Source organism: Nyctereutes procyonoides, unplaced genomic scaffold, assembly GCF_905146905.1.
Source record: "Nyctereutes procyonoides isolate TBG_1078 unplaced genomic scaffold, NYPRO_anot_genome, whole genome shotgun sequence".
Classification (NCBI taxonomy): domain Eukaryota; kingdom Metazoa; phylum Chordata; class Mammalia; order Carnivora; family Canidae; genus Nyctereutes; species Nyctereutes procyonoides.
In genome coordinates this window covers 21,539,739-21,567,209 of record NW_026575048.1, presented here as the reverse complement: position 1 = coordinate 21,567,209, position 27,471 = coordinate 21,539,739, and the positions used below count along the sequence as shown (strand labels likewise).

The 27,471-nt window shown below is 40.8% G+C and overlaps 1 protein-coding gene across 3 annotated transcripts in view; it reads right to left on the bottom strand.

The window, feature by feature from the left end:
• The window catches only part of SLC4A1AP (solute carrier family 4 member 1 adaptor protein), an 80,649-nt gene that overhangs the window by 41,773 nt on the left and 11,405 nt on the right, over window positions 1-27,471 (bottom strand). The window contains exons 8-14 of one of the 3 annotated variants that reach the window (XR_008664708.1): window positions 26,608-26,794; window positions 22,482-22,593; window positions 19,988-20,225; window positions 18,102-18,188; window positions 16,762-16,829; window positions 15,292-15,361; window positions 12,980-13,123 (exon numbers count right to left, since the gene is read on the bottom strand). Coding sequence is in view for 2 of the 3 variants with exons in the window: in XM_055327088.1 (XP_055183063.1) it covers window positions 13,074-13,123; window positions 15,292-15,361; window positions 16,762-16,829; window positions 18,102-18,188; window positions 19,988-20,225; window positions 22,482-22,593; window positions 26,608-26,794 (812 nt within the window). In the remaining variant the exon portion in view is untranslated. Of the gene's footprint in view, window positions 1-10,378; window positions 13,124-15,291; window positions 15,362-16,761; window positions 16,830-18,101; window positions 18,189-19,987; window positions 20,226-22,481; window positions 22,594-26,607; window positions 26,795-27,471 lie in introns of those variants that run through there. The other 2 variants (XM_055327088.1, XM_055327089.1) reach the window with 2 other exon arrangements.

Sequence of the window (27,471 nt, the reverse complement as noted above, 5' to 3'; positions counted from 1 at the left end):
CACCAGCCTTACAATCAAAACCAACATCTCCGTTTTGCAACTGCCATACTAATCATTGATTCAGTCAAGAATCATCAATGGATGGAAAAGTCTGGTGAGAGCAGAGTATTCACAGACTTAAAATATCTCACCTTAAATTACTTATTAATTATAAAGGGAGATTCACAGAGCTGGAACAAAAATCCTAAGATATGTATGGAACCATGAAAGACCCCAAATAGCCAAAGGAATGTTGAAAAAACAAAACAAACAAACAAAAAAAAAAAAAACAAAGCTGGTGGCATCACAATGCCAGATTTCAAGATATAGTACAAAGCTGTAATCATCAAGACAGTATGGTACCGGCACAAAAACAGACACATAGGTCAATGGAACAAAATACAGAACCCAGAAATGGACCCTCAACCCTGTGGTCAACTAATCTTCAACAAAGCAGGAAAGAATATCCAATGGAAAAAAGACAGTCTCTTCAACAAATGATATTGAGAAAATTGGCCAGCCACAAACAGAAGAATGAAACTGGACCATTTTCTTATACCATTCACAAAAATAAACTGAAAATGGATGAAAGACCTAAATGTGAGACAAGAATCCATCAAAATCCCAGAGAAGAACAAAAGCGGCAACCTTTATGACCTCAGCTGTAGCAACTTCTTGCTAGACAAGTCTCCAAAGGCAAGGGAAACAAAAGCAAAAATGAACTATTGGAATTTCATCAAGATAAAAAGCTTTTGCACAACAAAGGAAACAGTCAACAAAACCAAAAGACAACCTACAGAATGGGAGAAGATATTTGCAAATGTCTTATCAGATAAAGGGTTAGTATCCAAAATCTATAAAGAACTTCCCAAACTCAACACCCAAAGAACAAATAATCCAATCAAGAAATGGGCAGAAGACATGACCAGACATTTCTCCAAAGACATACAAATGGCTGACCCATGAAAAATGCTCAATGTCACTTGGCATCAGGGAAATACAAATCAAAACCACACCACGTCACACTGGTCAGAATGGCTAAAATTAACAAGTCAGGAAATGCCAGATGTTGGCGAGGATGCAAAGAAAGGGGAACCCTCTTAGACTGTAGATGGGAATGCTAACTGGTACAACCACTCTGGCAAACAGTATGGAGGTTCCTCAAAAAGTTGAAAATAGAGCTACACAGCAATTGCACTATTAGGTATTTATCCAAAGGATACAAACATAGTGATTTGAAGGGGCACCTGTGCCCCAATGTTTATAGCAGTAATGTCCACAATAGTTAATATATGGAAAGAGTTCAGATGTCCCTTGCCAGATGAATGGATTAAGATATGGTGTATACGTTCAATGGAATACTACTGAGCTATCAAAAAAAAGAAATCTTGACAATTGCAACTACATGAATGGAACTAGAGAGTACTATATGCTAAGCAAAATAAGCCAATCAGAGAAAGAATTATGATTTCATTCGTATGTGGAATTTAAGAAACAAAACAGAAGCATAGGGGAAAGGAGGGAAAAAAAACAAGATGAAATCAGAGAAGGAGACAAACAATAAAAGACTCTTAATCATAGGAAACAAACAGGTTGCTGGAGGAGAGATGGGAGGGATGGGCATTAAGGAGGGCACGTGATGTAATGAGCACTGGGTATTATATAAGACTGACGAATCACTGAACTCTACCTCTGAAACTAAAAATATACTATATGTTAATTAATTGGATTTAAATTAAAAAAGAAAAAATTATAAAGGAAGAGAAACAGTAACTTTACAGTGGAGAAACCTGGCAGACACTTCTTTAGCCAAGTGTTTGAAGTTAATGTCACCAACACCGAAACAAGCAAACATCAAGTGGTTCCTGATAGGATGCACTACGAAAGACATAGCATCACATTTGTGAGACTCCTGTCCACAAATGCCTAACTTGAATCTAATCATGAGCAGACATCAGACTAGACCAAGCTGAGGGACATTCTACAAAATGACTGGCCTATACTCTGGAAAAATATGAATGTCATGAAAGAGAAAAGAAAAGCTGAAGAATTGTTCTGCATTAAGAACAAAAGGGATAAGACAGTTAAAAGGAAAGTGTGATCCTGGGTTGGATCCTGGACTAAAAAAGTATCATTATAAAGAACATTGGAACAACTGGACAAATTTAATATGGGTTATATATTAAGTAGTGGCATCATATTGATGTAAATTCCGATTTTGATTTTGTGTAAAACAAACTTCTTGTTCCTGAGAAATTTACAATGAAGTATTTAAGGGCAAAGATGTATAATGTTTGCAATTCACTCTAAAATCATTCAAAAAAGGAAAATCAGTATAAACATGGAAAAACACAAGCCAGGAGAGGGAATATTAAAACAAATATAGCAAAATGCTCACATCGGTGGACTTGAGTAAAGAGGACACAGGAGTTCTTTGTACTAGTCTTGTAGATTTTTGGTCAGTTGAAATTATTTCAAAATAAAAAAGTAAAAAAGAAAAAAAAGTCAGAGCCTCATGTGAAGTCCAAAGAGACTGACATGAGATGAGGTCCAAACCCAGCCCCGTCAGCTCCAAGATGCTTAACATCCCTAGACTCTGTCCCTTCACTAAAATGTACAGAATAATAATGCTTTTCTCTTAGGGTTGTCAAGAGGACTAAATGAGGTAGTCTATAAAAAAAAATCTGGTACATGTCAACATTTTGGTCTCAGATTCTACAAGTATATGCCGCTAAGAGTCCAGAAGTGATAAATACAAACAGAATTCTTGCTCTTCATGCAGCTTATACTGTAGTCAAAACAGTGGCAAATAAATAAATGAACAGGCAGACATAGCACTACAAACTGCCATAAATTCTATGAGTAATGGAGTGGCAGGAGAACTGGGGAAGCCTACCACATATACAGTGGTCAGGGAAAGCCTTATCGAGGAAATGACATCTAAGCCGAGACTGAAAAACACGGAGGGAGGGGTTGGCAGTCTCGGTGGTGGGAGCAGCAGGAGCACAGGCCCTGAAGTGGGCAAGCACTCAGCACATGCAAGGAACTATGACATTCTCTCCTCTGCTAGAGCATTTAGGATGCTGTGAATGCTCCTGAGGGACTGGGGCAGCAGAATATCCAGCACAGATTGGTCACTCCGTGTTTGCTGAGTAAACGGGAATAGATATCCCTTGGTTTCAGTATCTGCCATGGGGAGATCTTCCCTTTCCCAGCCCTTAGCTGTCCTATGTAAAAGGAAGGTTTCTTTTGAACTTGCCATTCAGACATTTACCCCTCTGTGGGCAGTTTGCTTAGATCACAGAGCTGGAAGGCACCCTAAAAATCCCATGCTTCCACCTCTCAAGTTGGAAGGAAGAAGCAGAGGCCCAGGCTCAGGACAGACTTGCCAGAACCCATGGATCCAGTTGGGGGCCCATGTCTGGTGCCTTCCCCAGCCCTGCAAGTCTGCCTTGTTTATTTGTTCAACAAGTTTGTTTCAGCCATGGCACAGCCTGTTCTGGCTCTGGAACATTTATGAGATGAGCCAAAAAATCACAGAAAAATGGTCTGCTATTGGAGCAAAGGGGTGGGGCAGCCAGGGTGGGAGACAGGTTTCAGGCCAGCTCTGGGGCAGAGTTTTGGCTTGTTCTTTGCTGTCTTTTTCTCTTCTGCCCTTGAGAACCAAAGAGACTCCAGTGGGATTTCCTGCCTCAGTTTCTCTAGAACCATGATGTGGAAAGACAGAACATTTGACCATAAAATTTTCAATTCTCATCTCCACCCATTAGCTCCATTCCCAAACCCACTTCCACCCACTGAGTTCATGCCACAGCCTGATCCACTCCATTGGCCCAGGGGCAGAGAAGGTACACCAGCAGTGTGGGGCTGTTTGGTCCCTCTCCTGGCAGCACCCTCTTTATCTCTGCTGAACTCCTGCTTCTCTTTCAAAACCCCGTGGTTATGTTGCCACTTCTAAAACATACTCCTCAGGTAGTCAGCCAGCCACTTTCCAAATTTTAAAAAGTTCAACCAGGATAAACAAGATATCTAAAATGCTGACTGCTTTTGTCTGACTGGATACTTACTCGGTGTAGTAATGCTAGTTATTATCTTGTGTTGATCAAATGCATTTACTTATTTGTAGTTACATAAATAATTACCAAAAACTTAGAAGTAAATAATTAATAAATGCAGTTTTTGGTGACAACTTAATTTATTTAAACCTTAATTAAGTCTAGGGTGGAGAGGGGATCGGTTAAGGGTGACAAAAGGAATTCTAGTGGTAACAATGTGACCCTAAGGTCCTATGCAGCCCTTTGGTACACATGGCTGCTTCATTTCCCCAAAAAGCCTGGTACATAGTAGGTACTCAGAAAGTGTTCACGGAATGCCTGAGTGTGTGAGGATGATGATCCTTCCTGGCCCCTGGGGTCATTCTTCTCCTGCCCTTTTACTCCAGGCAGCTCCCCAACAAGCAGAGTCTGGCCAGCTGTGGGAGGTGCTGTTCTCCTTCATTTCCAAGATTAGCTCAGACCTTAAAAATCACAGCCCAGCGCCTGCTCCTTTCATGCCAAGGAAAACAGTAGATGTCAGAAGCCTCCTTAGGTATCTGGAAGAGAACAGCTCCTTCTGCTCCCTCCCTTCCTTGTATGAGGTCATTGAATCAGGATGACAAAGCAAACAGTGACATGTGTTGGGGCTTGTTCCTGCCCTGATTCCAGGCTTCTCCAGCATCTCCCTCCTCCTGATCTTTAGAATGGCAGCCTAGGTGTGGACAACTAACTGAACTGAACTCAGTCCTTGGGATCCTGGGAAATGGATGCTAATTAGGAGGCATCCTCTGCAGCAGTAAAGAGAAGGTCCTGGGGCACCAGGGTGGCTCAGTCAGTTCAGCATCTGACTCTTGATTCTGGTTCAGGTCATGAACTAGGGGTCGTGGGACTGAGCCTGAGGGGTTGGGCTCCGCATTCAGTGGGGAGTCTGCTTGTGATTTTTTTCCTTCTGCCCCTCCACCTACTCACACACTCATACACTCTCTCTCAAATAAAAAATAAATCTTTTTTAAAAAAGAGTGAGGGGATCCCTGGGTGGCTTAGCGGTTTGGCGCCTGCCTTTGGCCCAGGGCGCGATCCTGGAGTCCCGGGATCGAGTCCCGCGTCGGGCTCCCGGCATGGAGCCTGCCTCTCGTTCTCTCTCTCTGTCTATCATAGATAGATAGATAGATAGATAGATAGATAGATAGATAGATAGATAGATAGATAAATAAATAAATCTTAAAAAAAAAAAAAAAAGGAGAGGGGAACCTGGGTGGCTCAGTGGTTGAGTGTCTGCCTTTGGCTCAGGTCATGATCCCGGTGTCCTAGGAAGGAGTCCTGCATCAGGTTCCCTGTGGGGAGCCTGTTTCTCCCTCTATGTCTCTGCCTCTCTCAAGAATAAATAAATAAAATCTTAAAAAAGAGAGAGAGAGAGAGAGAGAGAGAGAAAAGATCCTAGATAAACCTCAGTAAGACAGGGAATTGGGATATTAGCACCACTGAACATTTGCACAGGGGTTTCTCAGGCTTCAGTGTGCTCTCATTAGTTCTCATTTGAGTTAAAGAGGGCTAGAATTCTTTTCCACCTTTGCAGATGAGAAAACTGAAGCTCATTCAAGGTCAGCAACTTAATCAGGGTTATGTGGTTTGAGGGTCACAGAGCCAGACTTGAATTGTGTGACTCTAGTTACATCTTCTGACTTCACAACATTTCCTTGAATTTGAGTCATTGATACACCTGCTTCATGCTTTTTGACTACTGTATACCACCATACTATTACTTATTTAACACTCTTCTTTAAATAAATTCACTTTAAAAATTGACTTTATTCTAAACAATATATGTGCATCTGTATCTATGCATAAGTAATATGTGTATATATTTATATGTGTAGCTACTAAAATTAAACATTTTCATTCTCATATCTTAAAGTCAATTCTCATAACACCAGGGATGCCAATGCACTCTTTGAGAAACTGTCCAACTGTCCTACATCAACTCTGCATTACTAAGGATAGATCTTCACAGACTGGCAGCCAAGTGGCTGTCCTTGTTGAAATGGCTATGCCTCAAAATCACAAAGTTACTGAATCATGGAGGATAAAACTGAAATCATGGAATCCAACTCCTAAGGGGCAGGACCTTATACAACACACCTAATCACAGTCCTAAAAATTAAAGGGGACACCATTCAAAGACATAAAGATGAATCAGATATAGTCCTTGCTCTTAAAAACTCAGAATTTACAAACATAAACAACTGAAAACTATAAAGACTGAGCAAAGGATCTGGGATCAGAGAAAATCTAGACTTGGTTCCACCATGAACTTGGCATGCCTTTGGGCAAGTCACCTCATGTTTCTGAGTCTCAATTTCCTTAAACAGAGATGATAACATCTCTTCTTGTTACCTTTTAAGACTGACAAGAGATTCAGATTTTTAAAATGGGCATAATATATGAAAACATCAAGTTGTTCACCTCAATTATATACAATTTTTGTCAATTATATCTCAATAAGGATGGAGGGAAATGGGAGTGAAAAATCCTCTGTAAAAAACCATAAAGCTGTAATACAGTGTGTTAAGAACTAAATAGGCAATGCCCAAACTCCTCCATAGAATATTTGCATTACCACTGGAGAATGACTTTCTCAAGGTGAAATGATGGACCAGCAACAAGTTTGGGAAGAGATTTGAGGAGTACCATTTGGTCTTACCAGCATCCGTGACTAACTTGCTGCTCTCGGGTCTTGGGCCCAGGAAGACACTGGTGACCCAAGCCAGCTTGCTGACTAACTCTTTCAGAATTTTTATTTTTTTCTCTGATTTGTAATCCTTTTTCTGCTTTGAAACATTTTCTTCTTGCTTCCAGCCCAGCACGTAACTTGATGGCATAGTAATGGGTCTCTACTGCCCTCTTGTGGTCATTCTCTGACACTGCGGCACTAACTTTCGAAGGGATGTGCGTGACAGCCTGAGGAAATCAGAGCCAACCCTCAAGATCAAGATTTTCCAGGCCCAGCAGAGGACTTAAAGCCCAAATTAAAGCCAGCTGCCGGAATTCAGAGCTCTTTGACGGGAAGGGGTAGTTCTGCCTGGTTTTGCCCCAAGTAGGACAGGAATCCAGGCCCTCTCCATTAACTGACTACTAAAATGGTCAATTCCTGGATTGTCCAGTTTGTCTGGAGCAAGATCTTGGAAATGAAGGCAGCTCTGAGGTATCCCTTCTCTGCCTGGAAGACCCAGAGTAGAGTAGAAAGGGCCAGGACCAGAACTTCCAACCCCCACTCAGAAATTGAGTCCCTATTTTGTGAACTGATAGGTGCCAAGGGGTGAGAGTGGGGTATAAGATATATCATTCCTGTCCTCAAAAACTCATAAAGCTTACAAATGTAAATAACCCAAGCATATATATAATTAATGGAGATCAGGCCAAAGGAGTAAGGGCCATTACAGAAGTAAAAAACAAAATGCTACAAGGCTGGTGGGAAAGGAGAGATTCATGACGACCATGGGGATCATAGTTTTCTGAAGGTACTGAGACTCAAGCTGGACTTAAAAAAATAACAGGCATGAGCAGATATGAGCAAGGAAGACCAGAGTGATACTAATAATAGCTACATTTGGAAGGAGTTGATTATGCATCAAGACAGCTAAGAGTTTTATAAACATCTGTTATTTAATCTCCATAAACTATGAGGCATTATTTTCTCAATTTGATAGACCAGGAAACTGAAGCTTAAGGCCATATACAGCAGGGCTTGATAGAAAATATAGGAAGAAGTAAAAGCTAAAAGTGTTTGGGGAAATAATCAATTACTAGAGCATCAGGTACACCTGGTCAAGTGGCAGAAAGGAAGGGACAAGGGTAATATGGGGTGTATGATCATCAGAAAGTACAAGACCCTACAATCCAGGATTTTAAAGCCTCAAATGAATTTAGACCTCACCCTTTGGAGACTGAAGAACCTTTGAGATTTCTTTCTTTCTCTTTTTCTTTCTTTCTTTCTTTCTTTCTTTCTTTCTTTCTTTCTTTCTTTCAGACTTTGAGAGAGAGAGAGAGAGAGAAAGAGAGCATGAGCAGTGGGGAGTAGAGGGAGAAGCAGATTTCCTGCTGAGCAGGATGTGGGATTCGATCCCAGGACCCCAGGATCATGACCTGAGCCGAAGGCAGACACTTAATCGACTTAGCCAAACAGGGGCCCAACCTTTGAGATATCAGAGCACAGGATCCTACTCAGGGATGCATTTTAGGATAACTCGGGTGTGTGGAGAAGAGTGTGATGAGGCAGGAACAAGAAGAAAGGACCTCTGTGAAGCTTGGGTCAGGGCAGTGGGCAAGTGAAAAAATGAATCTTAAAACCTTTACATGCAGAAATAGTTAAAACTGACTTGGAAGATGAAGAGAATGGAGCTACCTTTGGGGGGGGGTAACTACTGTCCCTTCCCATGTTGTCCCCTCCAACCCACCTCATCAATGCCAGGTCTTACTGTGGGAAGGGAAACTTCTGGTCTCCCATGGAATGGAAGCCTCAGTCTCACCCTGGACTAAGGTTGTGCCAAACCTCTAAGACCAAACAAAACAGAGTAAAGTCTGCTGTGAGACCAGAGAAGAAATCTTAAAAATTGTTCTCAATGCCCACAACAAGCAAGGAATCTCAGGATCAAAGAGCACCCTGTCACAGAAGAGATCAGGCCAGTTTAATGCCGTGACCCACTTCCCAAAGGTCAGGGAGAGTATTATATGTCATTTCCCAGTAGTCTGTTGAACCTGGTTGGGTCCAAACAGGGTTGGATTAGACCCTGTATAGGAAGGCAGCTGCCCCCCAGGGGCTTGAATTCCTGCTTTTGACTACAGCAGGGCTGGGCTGGCAGGGTTCCCTCTGGTTCCCCACTCTCAGGAAGCTGGCCACAGCTGCTGGCTACTTGTCACACCCTATCTGGAAGGTGGCAGCATTTCAATGGTAAAGCAACAGATGCCCAGGCAGTCGCTAAGAGCCTCAAGTTTGTTGGGAATTGTGTCATATTTCCCAAAAGAGCTAACTCCATCCAGTTTCGACAAAGTGGTAACCGGTAAAGGTTGGACTACAAGGGGACAGTGAGGCTTCATAATTCCTATCCTAGATTGGGGCAATTCCAGGAAAAATATTTAAGGCAGGCACTCAACAAACATCTGAATGTACCAGGCACTGCAAACTCCTTAGAAATTTCCTAAAGCAAAGAGACTTGCCTTAATGTTAAATATATACCTCTGACTTTTTCTCTCCAGTACGCTGCTTACTGTTGACACTTTACCTTTTACCTCCAATAAATGAGTTTTCATACCAAGAAAAAGTGCTCCCAATACCAAAAAAAAAAAAGGGCAATCAGCTATCCAAAACTGGGGTGTGCTATAAACTCCTTGCCTGCCTACTGGTCTTTAAACCCCTCCTGACTCTTAGGGTCACCTGGTAGAAGTTGTTGTCCAGCCTTCTCTCTTGAGATCCAGACTTCTGTACCCACTGCTTTCCTGACATATTTCCTTAGATGTCTCAATGGGACATCAAGCTCAACTTGTCCAAAACTGAACTTTTACTCTCCTCTAACTCCACCCCCTCCTCCCACCAATCCATCACTCAGTCTCAGCTATTCCACTTTTCAAGATATTGCTAGGACCCATGTACCTCTTTGCATTTGATCTTTACTTAGTGCAAGCTGCTACAATCTCTCACCTGGACTTCTGTAGCAGACTTTTTTTTTTTTTAATTTTATTGATTCATGAGAGACATAGAGAGAAGCAAAGACATAGGCAGAGGGAGAAGCAGGTTCCCCCCAGGGAGCCTGATGCAGGACTCGATTCCAGGACCCTGACCTGAGCCAAAGGCAGATGCACAACCACTAAGCCCACAACCAAGTGCCCCTGTAGCAGACTTCTAACCTGTCTTCCTGCATCCTCTTGCCCTCTTCCCTCTTTCCTCCACACTGTAACTTTGAGTGTTCTCTTAAAAACCCAAATCTGATCATTTTACCATCACTAACATCCAAATGGCTTCCCACTGTTCTTTAAATCTAGAGAAGATGTCCTGGGGAGACCAGGACAGCTGACCAGGGACACCTTGCATTTAGTTAACATATTATGTTCTTGCTGTTACAGTATTTTTTGTAATGACTAAAAAGGAGACGGGATTACCTTGATTTCTGGTGATCATAAAATTGCAACGTCCCAGTTTAGGAGGGGATAATTAGCCTTTTGAACAGAAACTTTTCAAGTATCTGTGAACGGAGGCACACATTACTTCTTAAAGTCCTTGTAAACACCATGAGCCTGATGGGTCCTTGAAGATGAATTAGCCTAGAGCAGGGGTTAGCCAATGATACCTGCAAGCCAAATCAGGACTCCAACCTGTTTTATAAATATTTATTGGAACACAGCCATACTCATCCATTTGTGTACTGCCTAGGCCATTTGCCCTCCAATAGCAGAGCTGGGTGGTTGTAACAGGGACTGCATGTTTGCAAAGCCTACAGTATCTAGTCATTAACAGAAAAGGTTTGCTGACCATGCTGTAGAGTTTAGGCTGCACATTAAAATCATCTGGAGTGCTTTTTATTTTTTTTTAAGATTTTATTTATTTATTCATGAGAGACACAGAGAAACAGGCAGAGAAATAGGCAGAGGGAGGAGGGAGAAGCAGGCTCCACTCAGGGAGCCTGACGCGGGACTCGATCCCGGGTCCCCAGGATCACGCCCTGGGCTGAAGGCAGCACCAAGCCGCTGGGCCACCGGGGCTGCCCGCTGGAGTGCTTTTTAAAAGAGATCACATCAAAGATTCTGATTAAACTGATTTAAGGGGGCACCTGGGTGTCTCAGTCAGTAAAGCATCTGCCTGTAGTTCAGGTCATGATCCCAGAGTCCTGGAATCCAGCCCCACATTGGGCTCCCTGCTCACCAGGGAGCCTGCTTCTCCCTCTCCTCCCTGCTTGTACTATTTCAGGCACTATCTCTGTCTGTCTCAAACAAATGAATAAAATCTAAAAAAAAAACAAAAACAACAAAAAACAAAAACAAAAAAAAACACAGATTTAAAGTGGGATCCAAGTATTAAAATGAAAGACTTAACAAATTTCCCTAAGTGATTCTAATACGCAGCCACAGTTGAGAATCACTAATTTTATCCGGTCTCTTGCCTCAGATGAGGAGCCAGGCCCACAGGTCAGGATTTGTCTCCTGTTTGTAATGAGAGACAACTACTAGTACCTTCAAAGCCCTGTACTGCACATCTCTCTACATTATCTGATTTGACCCTTAGAACAAATCCAAGGTTCAAAAAACAGGAAGCATTACTGTCCCTGCTTCACACATGACAGAATTGAGGCTCAGGGGACTTAAGTGATGTCTCCAAAGTCTCCTATTTAGTAAAGGGAGTAAAGATTCATGAGCACATCTTTTCAACCAAATTCAACTGACCACTGATGTTCACTGTACAAGTAACAGATTTATGTTTTATTTTGGCATATGGATCGCTTCTCGTCCTTTTGGCTAAGATCAAGTGTATTTTGGCATATGGAAACCTATTCACTTTCGGGGTCCTAAGTAGATGATGCTCTGTGAGCCCCTAGGATTCCTTAGGAACACCGTGAGGGGAGAAGGAGAGGATGCCTGTGGGTATGTATCTATATAGAATCTATAGATCCCATCTCCAAGGCCACACTTAAACTAGAACAGATATGTTTTTATCTGTTCAAGCCTAAGGATCCCACACACGATTTTGTTTGAATGAAGAGTTCCACCTCTGAGGACCAATAACATGGCTGGGACCTTTGCTTATAGTTTCAATCTAAGATGGCATGGTCACTCTGCCCCCAAATTCCTGTCAGTTCTTATATCAAGTTCTTCCCTGTTGGTCTAAATGAAGCCCAAAATTATAATAGTTTCTCATAATACAATATTGGTATTGTTCATTGAGAAATGAAAGGCATCACTTTCAGTAGACAGGACCTCCTATATCTGTCAGGGTAACTGAAGTTTCTCATTACTGCTCCCTGCCTATTTCATGCATGCCATATAATGGAGAAAATATATGCCACATTTTATATATGCCATATAAAAGACAGAAAACATCACCCTCATCCACTTTCTTCCTGGGCCACAGAGTTTCTCCTGCCTGCTCACTGGATCTGCCTCCAGCCTAATCTACAAACTCTCCACCTTGCTGCCACTCTTAGGCTTTCATTCATTCCCTGTGGAAGTGAGGCCTTCATTAACCTTTGAGGGGGAAGAGGGTGCGGGGGGGGGGGGGGATGATATTTTCTCGCATTTCTTTGTGTTTCCAGAGAGGAAGAACTTTTATTCTCCTCTCCATAGAGGTGAGAAGCCTCACGCTGGGTAGAACACACCCAACTTTTCATTCTATGACCTTATTTGCACCTTCCCACAGGAGAAGGAGTGACTAATCTGATTGGTCAGAGTACAGGACATGCAAAGAACTGAGTTTGTATCAAGACTAGTGCCTGAGTGCACAAGATGGTACTATGTCCTAACTGTGTCCTGATAAATCAGGGTCTGTTCTCAAACCTGGCAGGAGGATGATAGTAGGAGGGAGTAGGACGCCCCCACTCTGTATCTACTTTTAGTTCCAGGAATGACTGGGGCACCCAGGGTCACACTATGGCATGACCTCATATTTCAACACTTCTTTGAGGAAACCGTATCAGTGAAGCCTAGGGTCTAACTGCCAGAAGCACCCTATTCCTCAAGTGAAGCACAATCCCTAAAACTTAATGAAAGACACTGTGGCCTTACCCAAACGTGAGACATCTTCTCTTTCTCTTTTAATAGAGTTATGTCTCTCACTTTACCAATTCTCAAATATATGGTTTTTACATACATACACAAACACTTTTAAACATAAATGCCAAATTCAAGGGCATCAGATGAGTAGATAAATTTAGAGAGCCAAGAGTGGAAGAAAAGGCCAGTCACCAGATTTTACAAAAGATCACCTGAACTCCTTCTCTGGATATTCAACTTGATATAGTACCCTAAATATCCTATGTCACATGGTCCACAAGATCTTCCTCTAGGATTCTGAAGCAGTCAATAGCCATACTTGTCATTCAGATGGGTCCTGCCATCTCCACTTTGGCCTAGATCAGAGTATAAAGAAAGAAAGAAACACATTCACTTTCCCAAAGTCAGGAGGGAAAAGATATCCAGACATTAGTGGGCTAAAAAGTAAAACAGTTTCTTCTATTCTAGAACTCTGCCTTTTTGCATATGACTTCAAGACATGGTCTTCTTTTCACTTCTATCCTTACATTTATTAGCCAATAAAAAGCAAACATTTCTTGTAACAAAATTTTTATTAACTACTAGTATATTAGAAACCTGATCCATAAAAAAAGCAACCTATGATAACCATATGGAGAGCAAGCATCTCATATACTGCCTTAAAAGTGTGCCTGAACTGTGTTCTGAAAAATCAGGGTCTGTTCTCAAACAGATCTTGAACATAAGCTGTACACTCTCTATAGAATGAAATTTATAATGTCTTAAATATGTTTATAGCCTCTGATCCAGCATGTTAACTTTTATGATTTTTCTACACATGAACCTCTACACTTGCAAAAGTATTTCAGAGGTTACCTATTGTAGAATTGTTTTTTTTTTTAAATTCAATTAATTAACATATAATGTATTGGTTTTCAGAGGTAGAGGTCAGTGATTCATCAGTTTTATATAACATCCAGAGCTCATTACATCATGTGCCCTCCTTAATGTCCATCACCCAGTTACCCCATCCCCCTACCCCGGTCCCTCCATGCAGAGTTGTTTGTAATGGCAAAACTGGAAACACAGGAAATATTCATTGAGGGAACTGAATAAATAAGTAATGGTATTATCTATACCATAAAAAAGAACTATGGAAGAAAGGAAGGAAGGAAGGAAGGAAGGAAGGAAGGAAGGAAGGAAGGAAGGAAGGACGGACTAGGGAAGGAAGGACAGGGAGGGAGAGAGGGAAAGAAGGAATCTATAAATAGCTATGGAAGGATCTCCATATAGTGTTAAGTGCAAGACAGCAAAGTATAGAATATGCTTCTATTTGTGTAAGAACAATGGTGAAATATTATGTATTTTATTGCTCACATAAGCATTTTATGTGACATATATAAGAACTCATAAGAAAGTGATATTTGGCTGGCTTTAGAGGAAAACACTGAGTAGCTGAGGCAAAGCTGCTAGCATTTGTTGTTTTTTTAACTGTAAAGAAAATGTGAAAGACATGCAGAAGTAAAGAAAAAATTTTAATGAACCTCCATTCATCACCCAGCTAAAACAATTATCAATATGTGGCAAGTCCTACTTTATCTATTACCCCCTCCATGCTCCCTCATCCTCTACCTCTACAGGATTATCTTAAGGCAATACAAAATACCATTCCATCTGTAAACATTTCTGTACTTAGTCCTAGAAGATAAGGACTTTTCCTAAAAAACATAACGTCACCTACACTTTAAAACAATTAATAATTTTCTAGTATCATCATATATCTGGCTAGTATTCAAAATTATCTGACTGGTATATAATTTTTTAAATGGTTGTTTGTTCAAATAAGGATGTAAGCAGAATCCACAAATTATATTTAGTAGCTATGTCTTTTTAGATCTTTTACTCTGTTTCCCTAGAAGGAAGAACTTTCCCACTACATACTCTTTTAAGATTTTTTTTTTAAGATTATTTATTTATTTGAGAGAGAAAGAGAAAGAGAGCACGACCAGGGGAAGGGGCTGAGGAAGAAGGAAAAGCAGACTCCCCCCTGAGCAGGGAGCCAGACGTGGGGCTCGATCCCAGGACCCTGAGATCATAACCTGAGCCAAAGTTAGATCCTTAACCAACTGAGCCGCCCAGGTGCCCCTACTTATTTGAGAGAGAGAGAGAGAGAGAGGGAAGACAGAGAGAGAGAGGGAGAGGGGAACAGGGAGAGAGGGAGAGAGGCAGAGAGGGAGAAAAGAGAGAGGGAGAGAGAGAGAGAATACGAGAGAGTGAATGGGAGGCAGAGGCACAGGGAGAAAGAACACCAAGCAGACTCTGCACTGAGCAAGGAGTCCTACATGGGGCTTGATTTCATGATGCTGATATCACAACCTGAACTGAAACCAAGAGGTGGACACTTAACGAACTGTGCTACCTAGGCGCTCCATCTTACCATATACTCTTATAAAACTTTATTTTGAACCTTAAACATACATTACCTATTCAGAAATATAAATATGTAAGTCTTAGAAGAGAAGAAAAGTAATAGAAAACAATCTACCTTCAGGTGGGACCCACACACAGTAGTCTGGGTCATCTTCTGGATATTTGGAGGAAAGTGTTGCTGGAAGCTGCGAAGAAAAGATAGGTTATTTTACTCAAAAGAATTTTAACTCTAAGAATTATTGTCCCTATGCCTATCAGCAAATAAAAATTAAGAGAGAAAAGCTTCCATTAATTACCTTGACATAAGTAACCAAAAAATGGCAGCACACTCTCTCTCTGAACCTTGACTTTTTCCTGTAAAGCCTCAACAAGCTGATTCTCAGCCAGTGAGAGTGAAGTGATGTTTTTTACAAGGGACTGTTAACAGAGATATGAGTTCTAGTGGTATAACCCTCATAGAGGGAAATTTGACATTTGTATTTTGATCAAAGTACAGAAAAGACTTAACAGGGCAAGCCTGACTGCTATCCCTTGAAAGGCCTATTTACAATGCTGGCCTTCACTTGGTATCTGAGGATTTGGATTTCAGCAGGGTTCTTACTACCTGATAAGCTTAAGTGGCTCACTGAGCCTAAACTGTCTATAAAAACAATATGGCTCATACTGAGCATCTACTTTCCTTTTGGGAAAATGGAATTTGAGTACATGTCAGGCAGAAGATGCCTTTGTGATCAGTCCCCAGTAAAAATCCTGGGCACTGAGTCTCTAAAGAGCCTTCCTGGTTAGCAACATTTCATAAGATGTCACAACTCATTGCTAGGGGAATTAAATACATCCTGTGTGACTTCATGAAAGAGAGCTCTTGGAAGCTTACGCCTAGTTTCCTCAAACTTTGCCCCATGGCCTTTTCCCTTTGCTGACTGTGCTTGGTATCCTTTTACTCTAGTAAATCATAGCTGTGAGCACAACCACGTACTGAGTCCTGTGAGGCTTTCTGTGAATTGCCTAGCCTGAGGGTCTTAGGGACCTCCTGACACAATCTAGCAATCCCACTTTTGGGAACTTACTGTATCCATACAAAATTACGTATACACAAGATTATTCATTATAGCACTGTTACAATGAAAGACTAAAAACAACCCAAGTATCCACCCACAGGGGATTGGCTAGGTATCCACATAGTAAGAAGTTCTTGGTATGCTGATGACCAGTGATTTCCACAATGGGTTACAAAAAAAAATTCCTGATAGAATGCAGTACATTACATTCTATCTTCTATGTAATAAACAGTCAAATTAGAATATATTATGCGAATGTCTTTGTATGGCATAAAAGGATATGAACAAAGATTCACAAATTAATCAAAGAGGTATATGTACAGTAGTAGAGAACCATGTGGATGGAGACAAAAATAGAGAATGCAAAACATAAAAATTCAAAAATAAAAGAGAGCCTGGATTTCTAGATTAGGCAATTGGGAACTCTACTAAGACAATCCCTAAAAATTCACTCTTCTGAATGTGGTCCATGACAAGGGGATTCACTTTTATTTCTAGAGAGATGAAGATTATGGCTAAGTACTTACTTTGCCTGGACCAGGAGCTTTTTTTTTCTTCGGTTCATCTCTGTTTTTCTCATATTTATTCTTTGATGCTAATTTGAGAAAAAGAAAAACAAGAGGCAATAGCTACTTCAGAATAAGTAAAACAGAAAAGAAAAAATTCCCCCTAAAAGAGCATTATAAAAATTGAAGCAAACATGTAACAAATTCTCAAAAATTTATTCTATTGGGGATCGCTGGGTGGCTCAGCAGTTTAGTGCCTGCCTTCGGACAAGGGCATGATCCTGGAGTCCCGGGATCAAGTCCTGCATCAGGCTCCCTGCACGGAGTCTGCTTCTTCCTCTGCCTGTTTCTCTACCTCTCTCTCTCTCTCTCTGTCTCTCATGAATAATAAAATCTTTAAAAAATTTTTTTCTTCTATTATAAAGACTATCTATCTTTAGAGAATTTTCTCTCTGCTAATAACCCTAGTTTTCAAATCCTAAGGCTGTTCTACAAGCTTGAATACAACTGCACCATTTGAAAAGGGTGTCTTAGGTGGTTAAGTGTTTGCTTTGGGCTAAGGTCATGATCCTAGGGTTCTGAGATCAAGCCTCACGCAGGGCTCTCTGCTCAGTGGGGAGTTTGCTTCTCTCCCCCGTCCCTCCCCCAAATTGTTCATGCACTCTCAATCTTGCTCTCAAATAAAAAGAATCTCTTTTAAAAAGGGGGGCAAGGAAAATGGGGCTGATTTTACTATTCTACAGTTCAACCATTACAGTTAAAAGCAGTAGAAAACTAGTCTCTCTTTTTTTTTTAAAGATTATTGGAGAGAGAGAGAGAGAGAGCGCGCGCGCAAGTGAGGGAGAGGCAGAGAGTCTCCAAAAGACTGCGCTGAGTGCAGAGCCTAACTCCAGCTCGATCCTACAACTCGCGAGATCAGGACCTGAGCTGAAACCAAGAGTTAGACACTCAACCAACTACACCACTCAGAGGCCTCAAAATCGGTCCTTTCGATAGGACAACCTTTCAACCAACTTCTTTAAATAGTTTTAGAATTACTGCCAAGATAGACACAGACTCATCTCTGGGAGATGGAAAATTATGGAGGGCCTTGCATGGACAGAAGGAAGCACAAAGGCAGTAGGAATTTTGTAGGTCAGGGAGATGGAACCCCAAGAGGCAGAAAAAGGAATAAAGAAAGGCAACTGGTATGGCACCACACATAACCTCTCATATATTCCAGTATTGTCGAAGGCCCTTGCAAGAGCATCTCCCCAGTGTCTGAAAGGCCATTCTCCTGCTGCTTCAGCTCAGCTGCCAACTTCTCTCTGACACCAGCTGGTTGTGTGCAGAGCAGCAACAGAGTCGGCTACACTACTTGCCTGAGGGTTCCTCACATGATGCAGCTGTTTCACTAATCTCTTGATAATCTTTAATCTGTTCCAGTTGGGTGAGTTGAGACGTGTTTTCTATAAAATGCAGAACGAGAGCATATTGTTATTATTTAATTCATAGTGGGGAACCAAGAAAACAAAAACAAAAGCAGGAAAAGCTAAGTAAATACATAATCATCCAGTTTTACTATCATTAGCTTCAATAACCTTAATTAGATTTGCAAAAAAATGTGCCTCCATATGTTTAATAGAGAAATCAGTTTTCCACTTTAAAAACTGGCCAACTCTGAGGTAAAACTTTTCAGCACTACTTACCAAAAGCCTTAAAAATGTACATATTCCTTGGCCTAGAAATTCTAATTCCAGGAACATATTCAAAGAAAATAATCAAAGACGGATACCAAGATTTATTATATACAATATGTTTATAATAGCAAAACTTAATAAATAACATACAGGTCTAACAATAGAGAGGTGATTACATAAATTATGGCACTTGCATGTGATGGACCACTATGCTCCTTATTGACTCCACATTTTAAAAGAATATTTTAAGACAAAAAAAAAGAATATTTTAAGACGTAGGAAAAAAAAAGGTTATAAAATAGCATGTACAATATGATCCTAATATTGAAATAAAAAAGAGGCCTAGAGTAATCCCTAAGCAGTTGCAGATTTATTCATTAATGTATCTTTACCAAATTTAAAAATCTACCATTTTTATACATACACATATTTCCTTTGGTCTCTTAACAAAAAAAATTCAACACTTATTACTCCCCCTCCTGCTAACCTTACATGCCACCCTCACAACGTATGGATCAAAGACTGGACTCTAAAAGAGTATGTGTAAGTACCTTGTTTGAAAAGGCTAAGCATTTTGCCAATAACTAAGCAAAGGAGAACACAAAAACAAAAGATCTCTCACAGATGAAAAAAACAGAAACTTTTCTCAACCAACTGAGGATGATTCAGGAGAAGGCCTCCATACCAGGCCTGGCACTTTATGCAGACAAGCCTGGTTTGTTCTGGAAGTAGACATGGCATGCATTCCCATAAATATTTAATGTCAGTTTCTGTTCTGTTTTTCCTCATGCTCCCTATTTTCTACAAAGTGTTAACAATTCCAAGCAGTTTGGCCACCCTGCAGGGAAATAACTCCTGCAGTTGACAAGGGACAAGAGGATACTGAAAAATGAACAATGATCTCTGGGGATGAGATTGCAGGAGAGTTCTCTTTTCTTCTTTGGACTTTTATGTAGGATCTGAAGTTTCTAAAATGAATACATCTTTCTCTTATAATCAGAAGAAAACATAGTTAAAACCAACCAATTCCCTCTTTTGTCATTTGTCATCAAGCCTTGGCGGAGGTGGGTGAAGACTGTGCTGGGTTCTCTGCCAGTACCATGGGCAAAAAGATGAACAACGCATCATACTTCCTAGGAAGTGTGTTCTGTGGGCACAGGTATGCTTAGCCTCCATTTTAGGGATGGGGAAAAAAATGACTAAGGGGAGGTCTACACTGAGACTACTGATTAGGCTCCATCATGCACCCTCTTCTACTGCCCTCTAATCACACAATGGCAGCAGCTCAGGATTGTTCCACAGCAGCTGTGGTTTCAGATTCCACAGCTTTCAGTGCTCCATAATTCTGGAATAGACAGGAAATGCATGCCCTCCTTATTTGGCAATGATAAATAATGACTGACAGTCAAAGAGCAAAAAAGTATGTTTCCAGAGTCCACTGTATTACATATCATCAAGTGCCACAGAGTCAAAATGCACAAGCAAGAACTAGCTTGGCTTTTCAAAACAATGCACAATTAATGAAAATGCCCTACTGAACACCACAGGAAGAAGAAGAAAAATATTACCATGGGTTTTTGTTTCTTTAGAACACATGAGGTCAGTAGGAGGCCTTGTGTCCTGCACTGCTTCTTCCAGCTCTGTCTCCTGCTGCAGCCTACTGCTTCCAGTCTCCATGTCCCCCCTTTCATCCCTCTCCTTTTCCTTCTCCTCTTCCTCCTCCTCTTCTTCCTCCTCTTCTACTTCAGGCTCATCCTTCATTCTCATCAGAGCTGCAGGGAGTTCAGGACGCTTGGGGGGTAACTTCTATTAACAAAACAAAACCATGAACAAATAGTTCCAAATAATAACAAAGAAACAAATCTCTTTAAGGAGGTTAAGCTAAATGTGTATATCTAACCTCTCTAGGTTGATGAACCCTGCAGAAGTCTGCCAGAAGTAGGACTTGCATGTGAAATTTTATCCATCTATGGACCCTTAACACACAGGTCTATAAGTTTCTAGGGTCAAAAGAATATTAAGTACAGAACACTTAAAACAGCTTGTAGGGAACAAAAACATTTATTGCAGGTGAATGTCAGCTGCAAGAATTCTGTCCTGTTACCCCTCATGGTGTTAAAGGATCTTAATTCATCACAAAATTTTGCAGAAGAAAATCAGACACACATCTTTAAGAAACAGATTATTTGTGGAGCTTTTTCATTTTAGATTTGACACAATTTCAAAGAAATAAGACATGTCAATCAGTAAAACAGATTGTGAAGACATTTCTTTTTCTTTTTAAGATTTATTTATTTATTTTAGAGAGAGATAAACAGAGAGAAAGAGACAGGAAGAGAAAGAGCAGGAGGGAGAGGGAGAGACTCTCAGGCAGACTCTGCACTGAGCACAGAACCTGATGCTGGGGCTTGATCTCACAACCGAGATCATGACTTGAGTTGAAACCAAGAGTTGGATGCTCAACAGATTGCACCACCAAGGCATCCCCTAAAGACATTTCTTTTTTTTTTCCCCTAAAGACATTTCTTAAGGAATAAAGCCAAGTATTCTAAAAGACCTTTTATTAGAAAAATTTGATTGGAGCTTAAGGAATAGAGAAAAAGTACCAAAGTATATACTGAACGCATCTTTTTTTTTCATTTTTTAAATATAGGATTTAATTCAGTAAACCTTAAAGAGAGCTTTTTATTTATTTATTTATTTATTTGATTTTTTTAAAGATTTTTAAAATTTATTTATGACAGTAGATAGAGATAGAGAGGCAGAGACACAGGCAGGGGGAGAAGCAGGCTCCATGCAGGCAGCCCGATGTGGGACTTGATCCCAGGTCTCCAGGATCACACCCCGGGCTGAAGGCGGCGCTAAAACACTGGGCCACCGGGGCTGCCCAAGAGAGCTTTTTAGTAAAGACTTTTTCCTCTAATTAAAACACAAGTACCTCCCTTCCTCCACCTTCACAGAAAAGCCTGCATCTCAGGTCAACCTGCGACTTCAGGCCTCTGCCACCAGGGGGCAGTTTGCCCTAATTCAAGGTGCTTGGGGCTGAATTCTGGCCCCACAAAATTCATGAAGTTCCAATCCCCAGTACCTCAGAAGGTAACCATATTTAGAGATAAACTCTTTAAAGGGGTACGTTGAAAAAAAGCGTTAGGGTGGGGCCCTAATCCAAGATGACTGGTGTTCTTCTAAGAGGTACAAGTGCACAGAAGATGCAGGAAGAGGGCAACCATCTTCCAGCCAAGGAAAGAGACCTCAGGGAAAACCAAACCTGCTGGCATGCTGATCTGGGACTTCCAGCCTCCAGAACTGTGAGAAAATAAATTTCTGTCATTTAGGCCACCCAGTCTGTGGTTTGGTTAGGGCAGCCCTCACACACTAATACATAAGGTTCAGCTCTTTAGGTGATGAAGATCTTTTAAAAGCTGAATCTCTGAAAAGTGATGTACATAAAGCAAAAATATTCACCAGTGAAGTGTTAGAGGATAATAGAAAGATGATAAAACTCAAGAAACAGTGGACCTGGATCTGACTGCCGGTCTAGTCACTTAATGATGATGTGATCTCATATTTAACCTCTCTGACCCTGTTTCCTCACCTGTGAAAGGTTATAATTCCCACACATCAGGAAGTGTTAGAGGGATTAAATGAAGTACGGAACATCATATGGCAGGGCCAGGTGCAGGGACTATGTGACTCATATATGTTAGCAGAGTCTAAATGCCACAACATCCACTCACTAGGAAAAGAAACACCTCTTTTTTTTTTTTTAATTTTTATTTATTTATGATAGTCACAGAGAGAGAGAGAGAGGCAGAGACACAGGCAAAGTGAGAAGCAGGCTCCATGCACCGGGAGCCCGATGTGGGATTCGATCCCGGGTCTCCAGGACCGCGCCCTGGGCCAAAGGCAGGCGCCAAACCGCTGCGCCACCCAGGGATCCCAAGAAACACCTCTTAAACGCAACATTTATCACTAATTAATAAATTGATGGTCAGTGTACCTATCAGTTACATGCAAACTGACTTGAGAGCTAAAAGTTTAACACCATGACCCACAACTTACCCCTACTGTTCCCGTTTTTAATTTGAATTTGCTTCCTCCTTTCATGGCACCAAAAAGAGGCAATGTAAGCTTTTTAGCTTTGTTTTCCACATCTGCTGTCTGACTTTCAGTCCTAAGAAGAAAGAACAGTTATACATATCTATTCTGGCAAGGCCAAGATTTTATCTAAAAACACCCTGGACGATGACAAACTTTTGGCAAAACAAAAATTTCCAAAAAATGAACATCTAAGCATACAAATGGGAAAGGCCAAGAGAATCTGAATGCTGACTCTCACAGACAGGGCTATTCAGAGCAAGATGAGGGTCTGACTTTAGTAAGTTGTAACATGCCACGACTTCACCTTCATAAAATGATACTGACTACAAAGGTCATTGACAAAGGGGCAAGACCCCATTCCTTGCCACCGAGTGGCAGGATGAGTCCATGGTGTAAAGCCCTATTTTCCACCAACCTCTCAAGAGGACTCATAGTGTCTTACTTACCTGGAGTTCAAACTTATAACCACACACAAAAGCTCTGATCACAGAAGTTTAAAAAAAAAAAAAAAAAGTGTGTGTAGGAGCTACACTGCGTGATAAGTAATGACAAAGACATATGAGAGACCTTACAACTAATGAGCTTGTCACCATTCTCAATGGCCAAAGAGAATTCTTTTTTTTTTTTTTTTTTTGCCAAAGAGAGTTCTAATAGCTGAGCCCACTAGGGTAAAGCTGAAAAAGAGCAAAAACAAGAGATTGTAGAAATTAGGAAAGAGCAGAGGGAAACAAGAAATGAGCAAAAACAAAACGGATAGCAGTTGAGTTGATCAGACACTCAGAGAGTAGGCGAGATAGCATGAGGAGAGAGAGGGAAGGACAGGCCTGCATTCTGGAATACAGGGATCGAGATGGCACTCTGGACACACAGGGACCCATATGAGAAATTGACCTTGCTGTTCCATGCTAAAGCCCCATATCCCACTACTGCCTTCTTCTACCTAAGTCCTATCCCCTCAGCAGTGTTCCTGAGCGTAGCCTTAGCCCCGTGCTCTCCACCACAGACACACCCATTGCCTTGCTAAGGCCACCAGAAGAATTCTGCCTGCCTAAAGACTCTTTGACAAATACTATCCTTCACAGGCCCTCTTCAAAGGCTTCAGGAAGATTCTGGCATACAAAGACAAAGTCAAGAACAACACAGATATTTTTCAGCTCTATTAAATAGCTTGGCTGGTCTGGAGGATGAGCAAAGACACCCCAAGGATATGAAAAGACAGAAGATGGGATCGCAATCAACAGCTACTTGGGTCAGGCGGGAAAAATGTTAGATAGAAAGTTTGGAAGTTCAACCCTCAAGTCAGAAGAGGAAAGAGAAGGTATACACATCTAAAGGACAGATCTAATGTAGGAAAGGGAGGAGAAACTAAGCAGACACGCAGACAGCATGAAGGGAGGCTCTGGAGGAAGCTGGCATACCCTCCCTCACAGGGATGACTTACCAAGGGAAACGATTTTGGAGTTAGAATTAAAACTCAATGTTAATGTTCACCCGTTCTATGTCTTGGGAGTTTTTATCCTTTCTCCATAAACACAATGTTATAAATAGCTGCTAGGTATAAGCAAAATGGGACAATGATGACAATAATAATACATACATGCCAGCACTTTGTCAAGTGCTATTCATGTTATCTTCCTTTTTTTTAAAAGATTTTATTTTATTAGAAAAAAAGAGAGAGAGAGCACCATGAATGCGAGAGGGGCAGAGGGAGAGAGAATCCCAAGCAGACTTGCTGCTAAGCACAGAGCCTGACGTGGGGCTCGATCCCATGACCCTGAGATGCTGACCCAAGCCAAAACCAGGAGTAGGATGCCCAACTGACTGAGCCACCCAGACACCTCTATTCATGTCATCTTTCAACATCACTAGTACTTCTAATTTACAGCTGAAGGAAGCAAAGGTCAAAGAAATAACTTGCCTCAAAATGCCCAAAGAGCTGAGAATGAAAAGAACTAAGAATGAAAGCCAGGGAGTCTAACTTTAGTGCTAACTCCCCTCCTTACTATTAGTAAATGAAATACTACTTGGGTCATAGACTTTTGTGGACTGACCTAGGAATCACTGTATGAAATATCCAAACTATACATACATCTTTTAAAAACCTGCTAGTAATTTGGGGATTAATTTTCTGTACAGATGATCAAGGGCTCCAAAAACATCTCTATTAAAAAAAAAGGTACCTTCTAATATCTAGATACTTATCTATGCAATGTCCCTAGCATCAAGTTATAGGCTTTTTGTATATGGGAAAGGGGCTGCCTAAATGCGTACACAATCTAAAGCCGCACTGTCCATGGGGCACTTGGTGGCTCAGTCATCAAAAGTGGCCAGCTTTTGATCCCAACTCTGGTCTGGATCTCAGGATGGTGAGTTGAGACCCAAATTGGGCTCCACGCCCAACATGGAGCCTACTTAAAGCAGCACTGTCCAACAGAACTTTCTGCAATAATGGAAATGTTCTACTTCTACACTGTCCAATACAGAAGCTACTAGCTACAATGTGGCTACTGAGAACTTGAAATGTGACTACTTGATTAAAGAACTCAATTTTAAATTTCATTTAATTTTAATGTCACAGGAGACTATTGGGTGCTATATAGGACAGCACAATTTTAAAGAAAATAAGAAACTTTCCAGAGTTAATTATCTTCATAAATGAGTGATCCCACCCAGGCAATACCCAGTTTTTGAGATGTCTACCTGGATTGTGCTCATTGGGAATTGCTCATTTCCACAACAACCTACTCAACATTTTCAAAATTTGTTGAGACCACATAGAACAAAATTTGAAAATACTGTCAAGTTGAAAGTTTGGATCTTATTCTCTCTCACACACGTATACACACACACACCATGTATACATTCATACATTCACAAATACAAGCTGAGTCTGGGAAAAACTATTCCCAAAATCCTATTTACAAATTACTCAAAAATTTTCTAGATTTCTGCAAATGGACTTAGGTTAATTTCTTCCAATAATTTCCACAAAAATCAAAGTTAACCAATAAAATCAACTTTAGGGGATTATGCCTTCCCCCATTTTAAAGGAAGAAAGTCCACTTTAAAGTATTTAAATATAGGGGGGCACCTGGGTGGCTCAGTCCATTGGGCATCTGGCTCTTGATTTCAGCTCAGGTCGTGATATCGGGGTTATGGGACTGAGCCCTGTTATCAGGGCTAGGTCCTCAGCAGAGTCTGCTTGTCCCTCTCCCTCTGCTCATCCCCTGCCTTGTGTTCTCGCTCTCAAATAAATAAATAAAAAATATAATTTTTACACAGTATCTAAATATATTAAAGTTATCAACCGGTTCTTAGGAATGACAAATCAAGTGCTAAAATGACAATTTGTACTTTTATTTCCTCTGGGGTTTTAAAATCATAGGTTAGGGCAGCCCAGGTGGCTCAGCAGTTTAACGCTGCCTTCGGCCGAGGGCGTGATCCTGGAGACCTGGGATCGAGTCCCATGTCCGGCTCCCTGCATGGAGCCTGCTTCTCCCTCTGCCTGTGTCTCTGCCTCTCTCTCTCTCTCCCCCCTCTCTGTGTGTCTCATGAATAAATAAGTAAAATCTTTAAAAAATAAAAAATAAGATAAAATCATAGATTAAAAAATATTACATTATTATATTTGTATTTCCCTTATGAGCAAGATTGAGCACTTTTTTTACATAGTTAAGAGCTATGTTTATTTCTTTCTCAGTGGCCTGTCAGTTAATACCCCTTTCCCATTTTTCTCTTTGCTAGATGGTTGTCTACTTATTCAAAGGTCTTTATATATTAGGGATACTAGTCTTTTGTGCATGTTGCTCTTTAAAGAAGTTTACTCTGCATTAAAAGATTAAGTAAAAAATTCAGAGTCTTCCAATGAAACAAGAATCAATAGAGTTTTCTCTAAAAATTCCATAGCAGTCTATATTTCATAAATGAAATGGGTTTTGACTCTGAAATCACTGTCTCCTGTGCTTTAAAGGCCCTCTTACATTCTATTTCTATTCTGTAATGATTATGTAAGAAAACAATGATATAATTCAAAATGTTATGTATTCAAACATGCCTTCTTAAAATTTTAATTATAATGAAGACTTACTTTTTCAGCTCTGGAATCTCTGCTGGTTTTACAATTTTTATCAACCCTTTAAGTCTCTGTTGTTCTTTCCTAAGTTCAAAAGTTCTCAGGTGAAGTTTCTTCCGGGACACACCATCCAATGCACTCCCTGATTTCATTTCTGACATGAATGCATCTAAAGAGTCCTGAGATGGTGACTCTGATAGAGCTGTCCAAGAAAGGATAATACATGTTCAGAAAAATGGCCTCAAATATTTTAAAATTCAGCCAAAGTTTCCATAGAAAAGTCACTAATAAGGGCACCTGGGTGGCTCAACAGGTTAAGCATCCAACTCTGGATTTTAGATCAGGTCATGATCCCATGTCAGGCTCCACACTCAGGAAGGAGTCTACTTAAGATTCTCTCTCCCTCTGCCCGCTCTACTCTCTCTCTCAAATAAATAAATCCTTTTAAAAAAAATCCACTAACATAAAGCTGGATAGAGGACATTATTCATATTAGGAATAAGAAAACAGGTGATAACTTGAAGACCTTGGGATATCACTTTGCCTCAATGGGCTTCATTTTCATCATCTATTACATAAAGAGCTTAAACCAAATAATTTATAATGTTCTTTCTCATTCAACGATGCTATGTTGCTCCTTAGAAAGGCTCCAGGGACACCTGAGTGGCTCAGCGGTTTAGCGCCTGCCTTCCGCCCAGGTGACATGATCCTGGAGTCCCGGGATCGAGTCTCACATTGGGCTCCCAGCATGGAGACTGCTTCTCCCTCTGCCTGTGTCTCTGCCTCTCTTTCTCTCTGTGTCTCTCATGAATACATAAATAAAAATCTTTAAAAAAAATTAAAAAAAAGAAAGGCTCCATATTTTGTATATCTTATTAG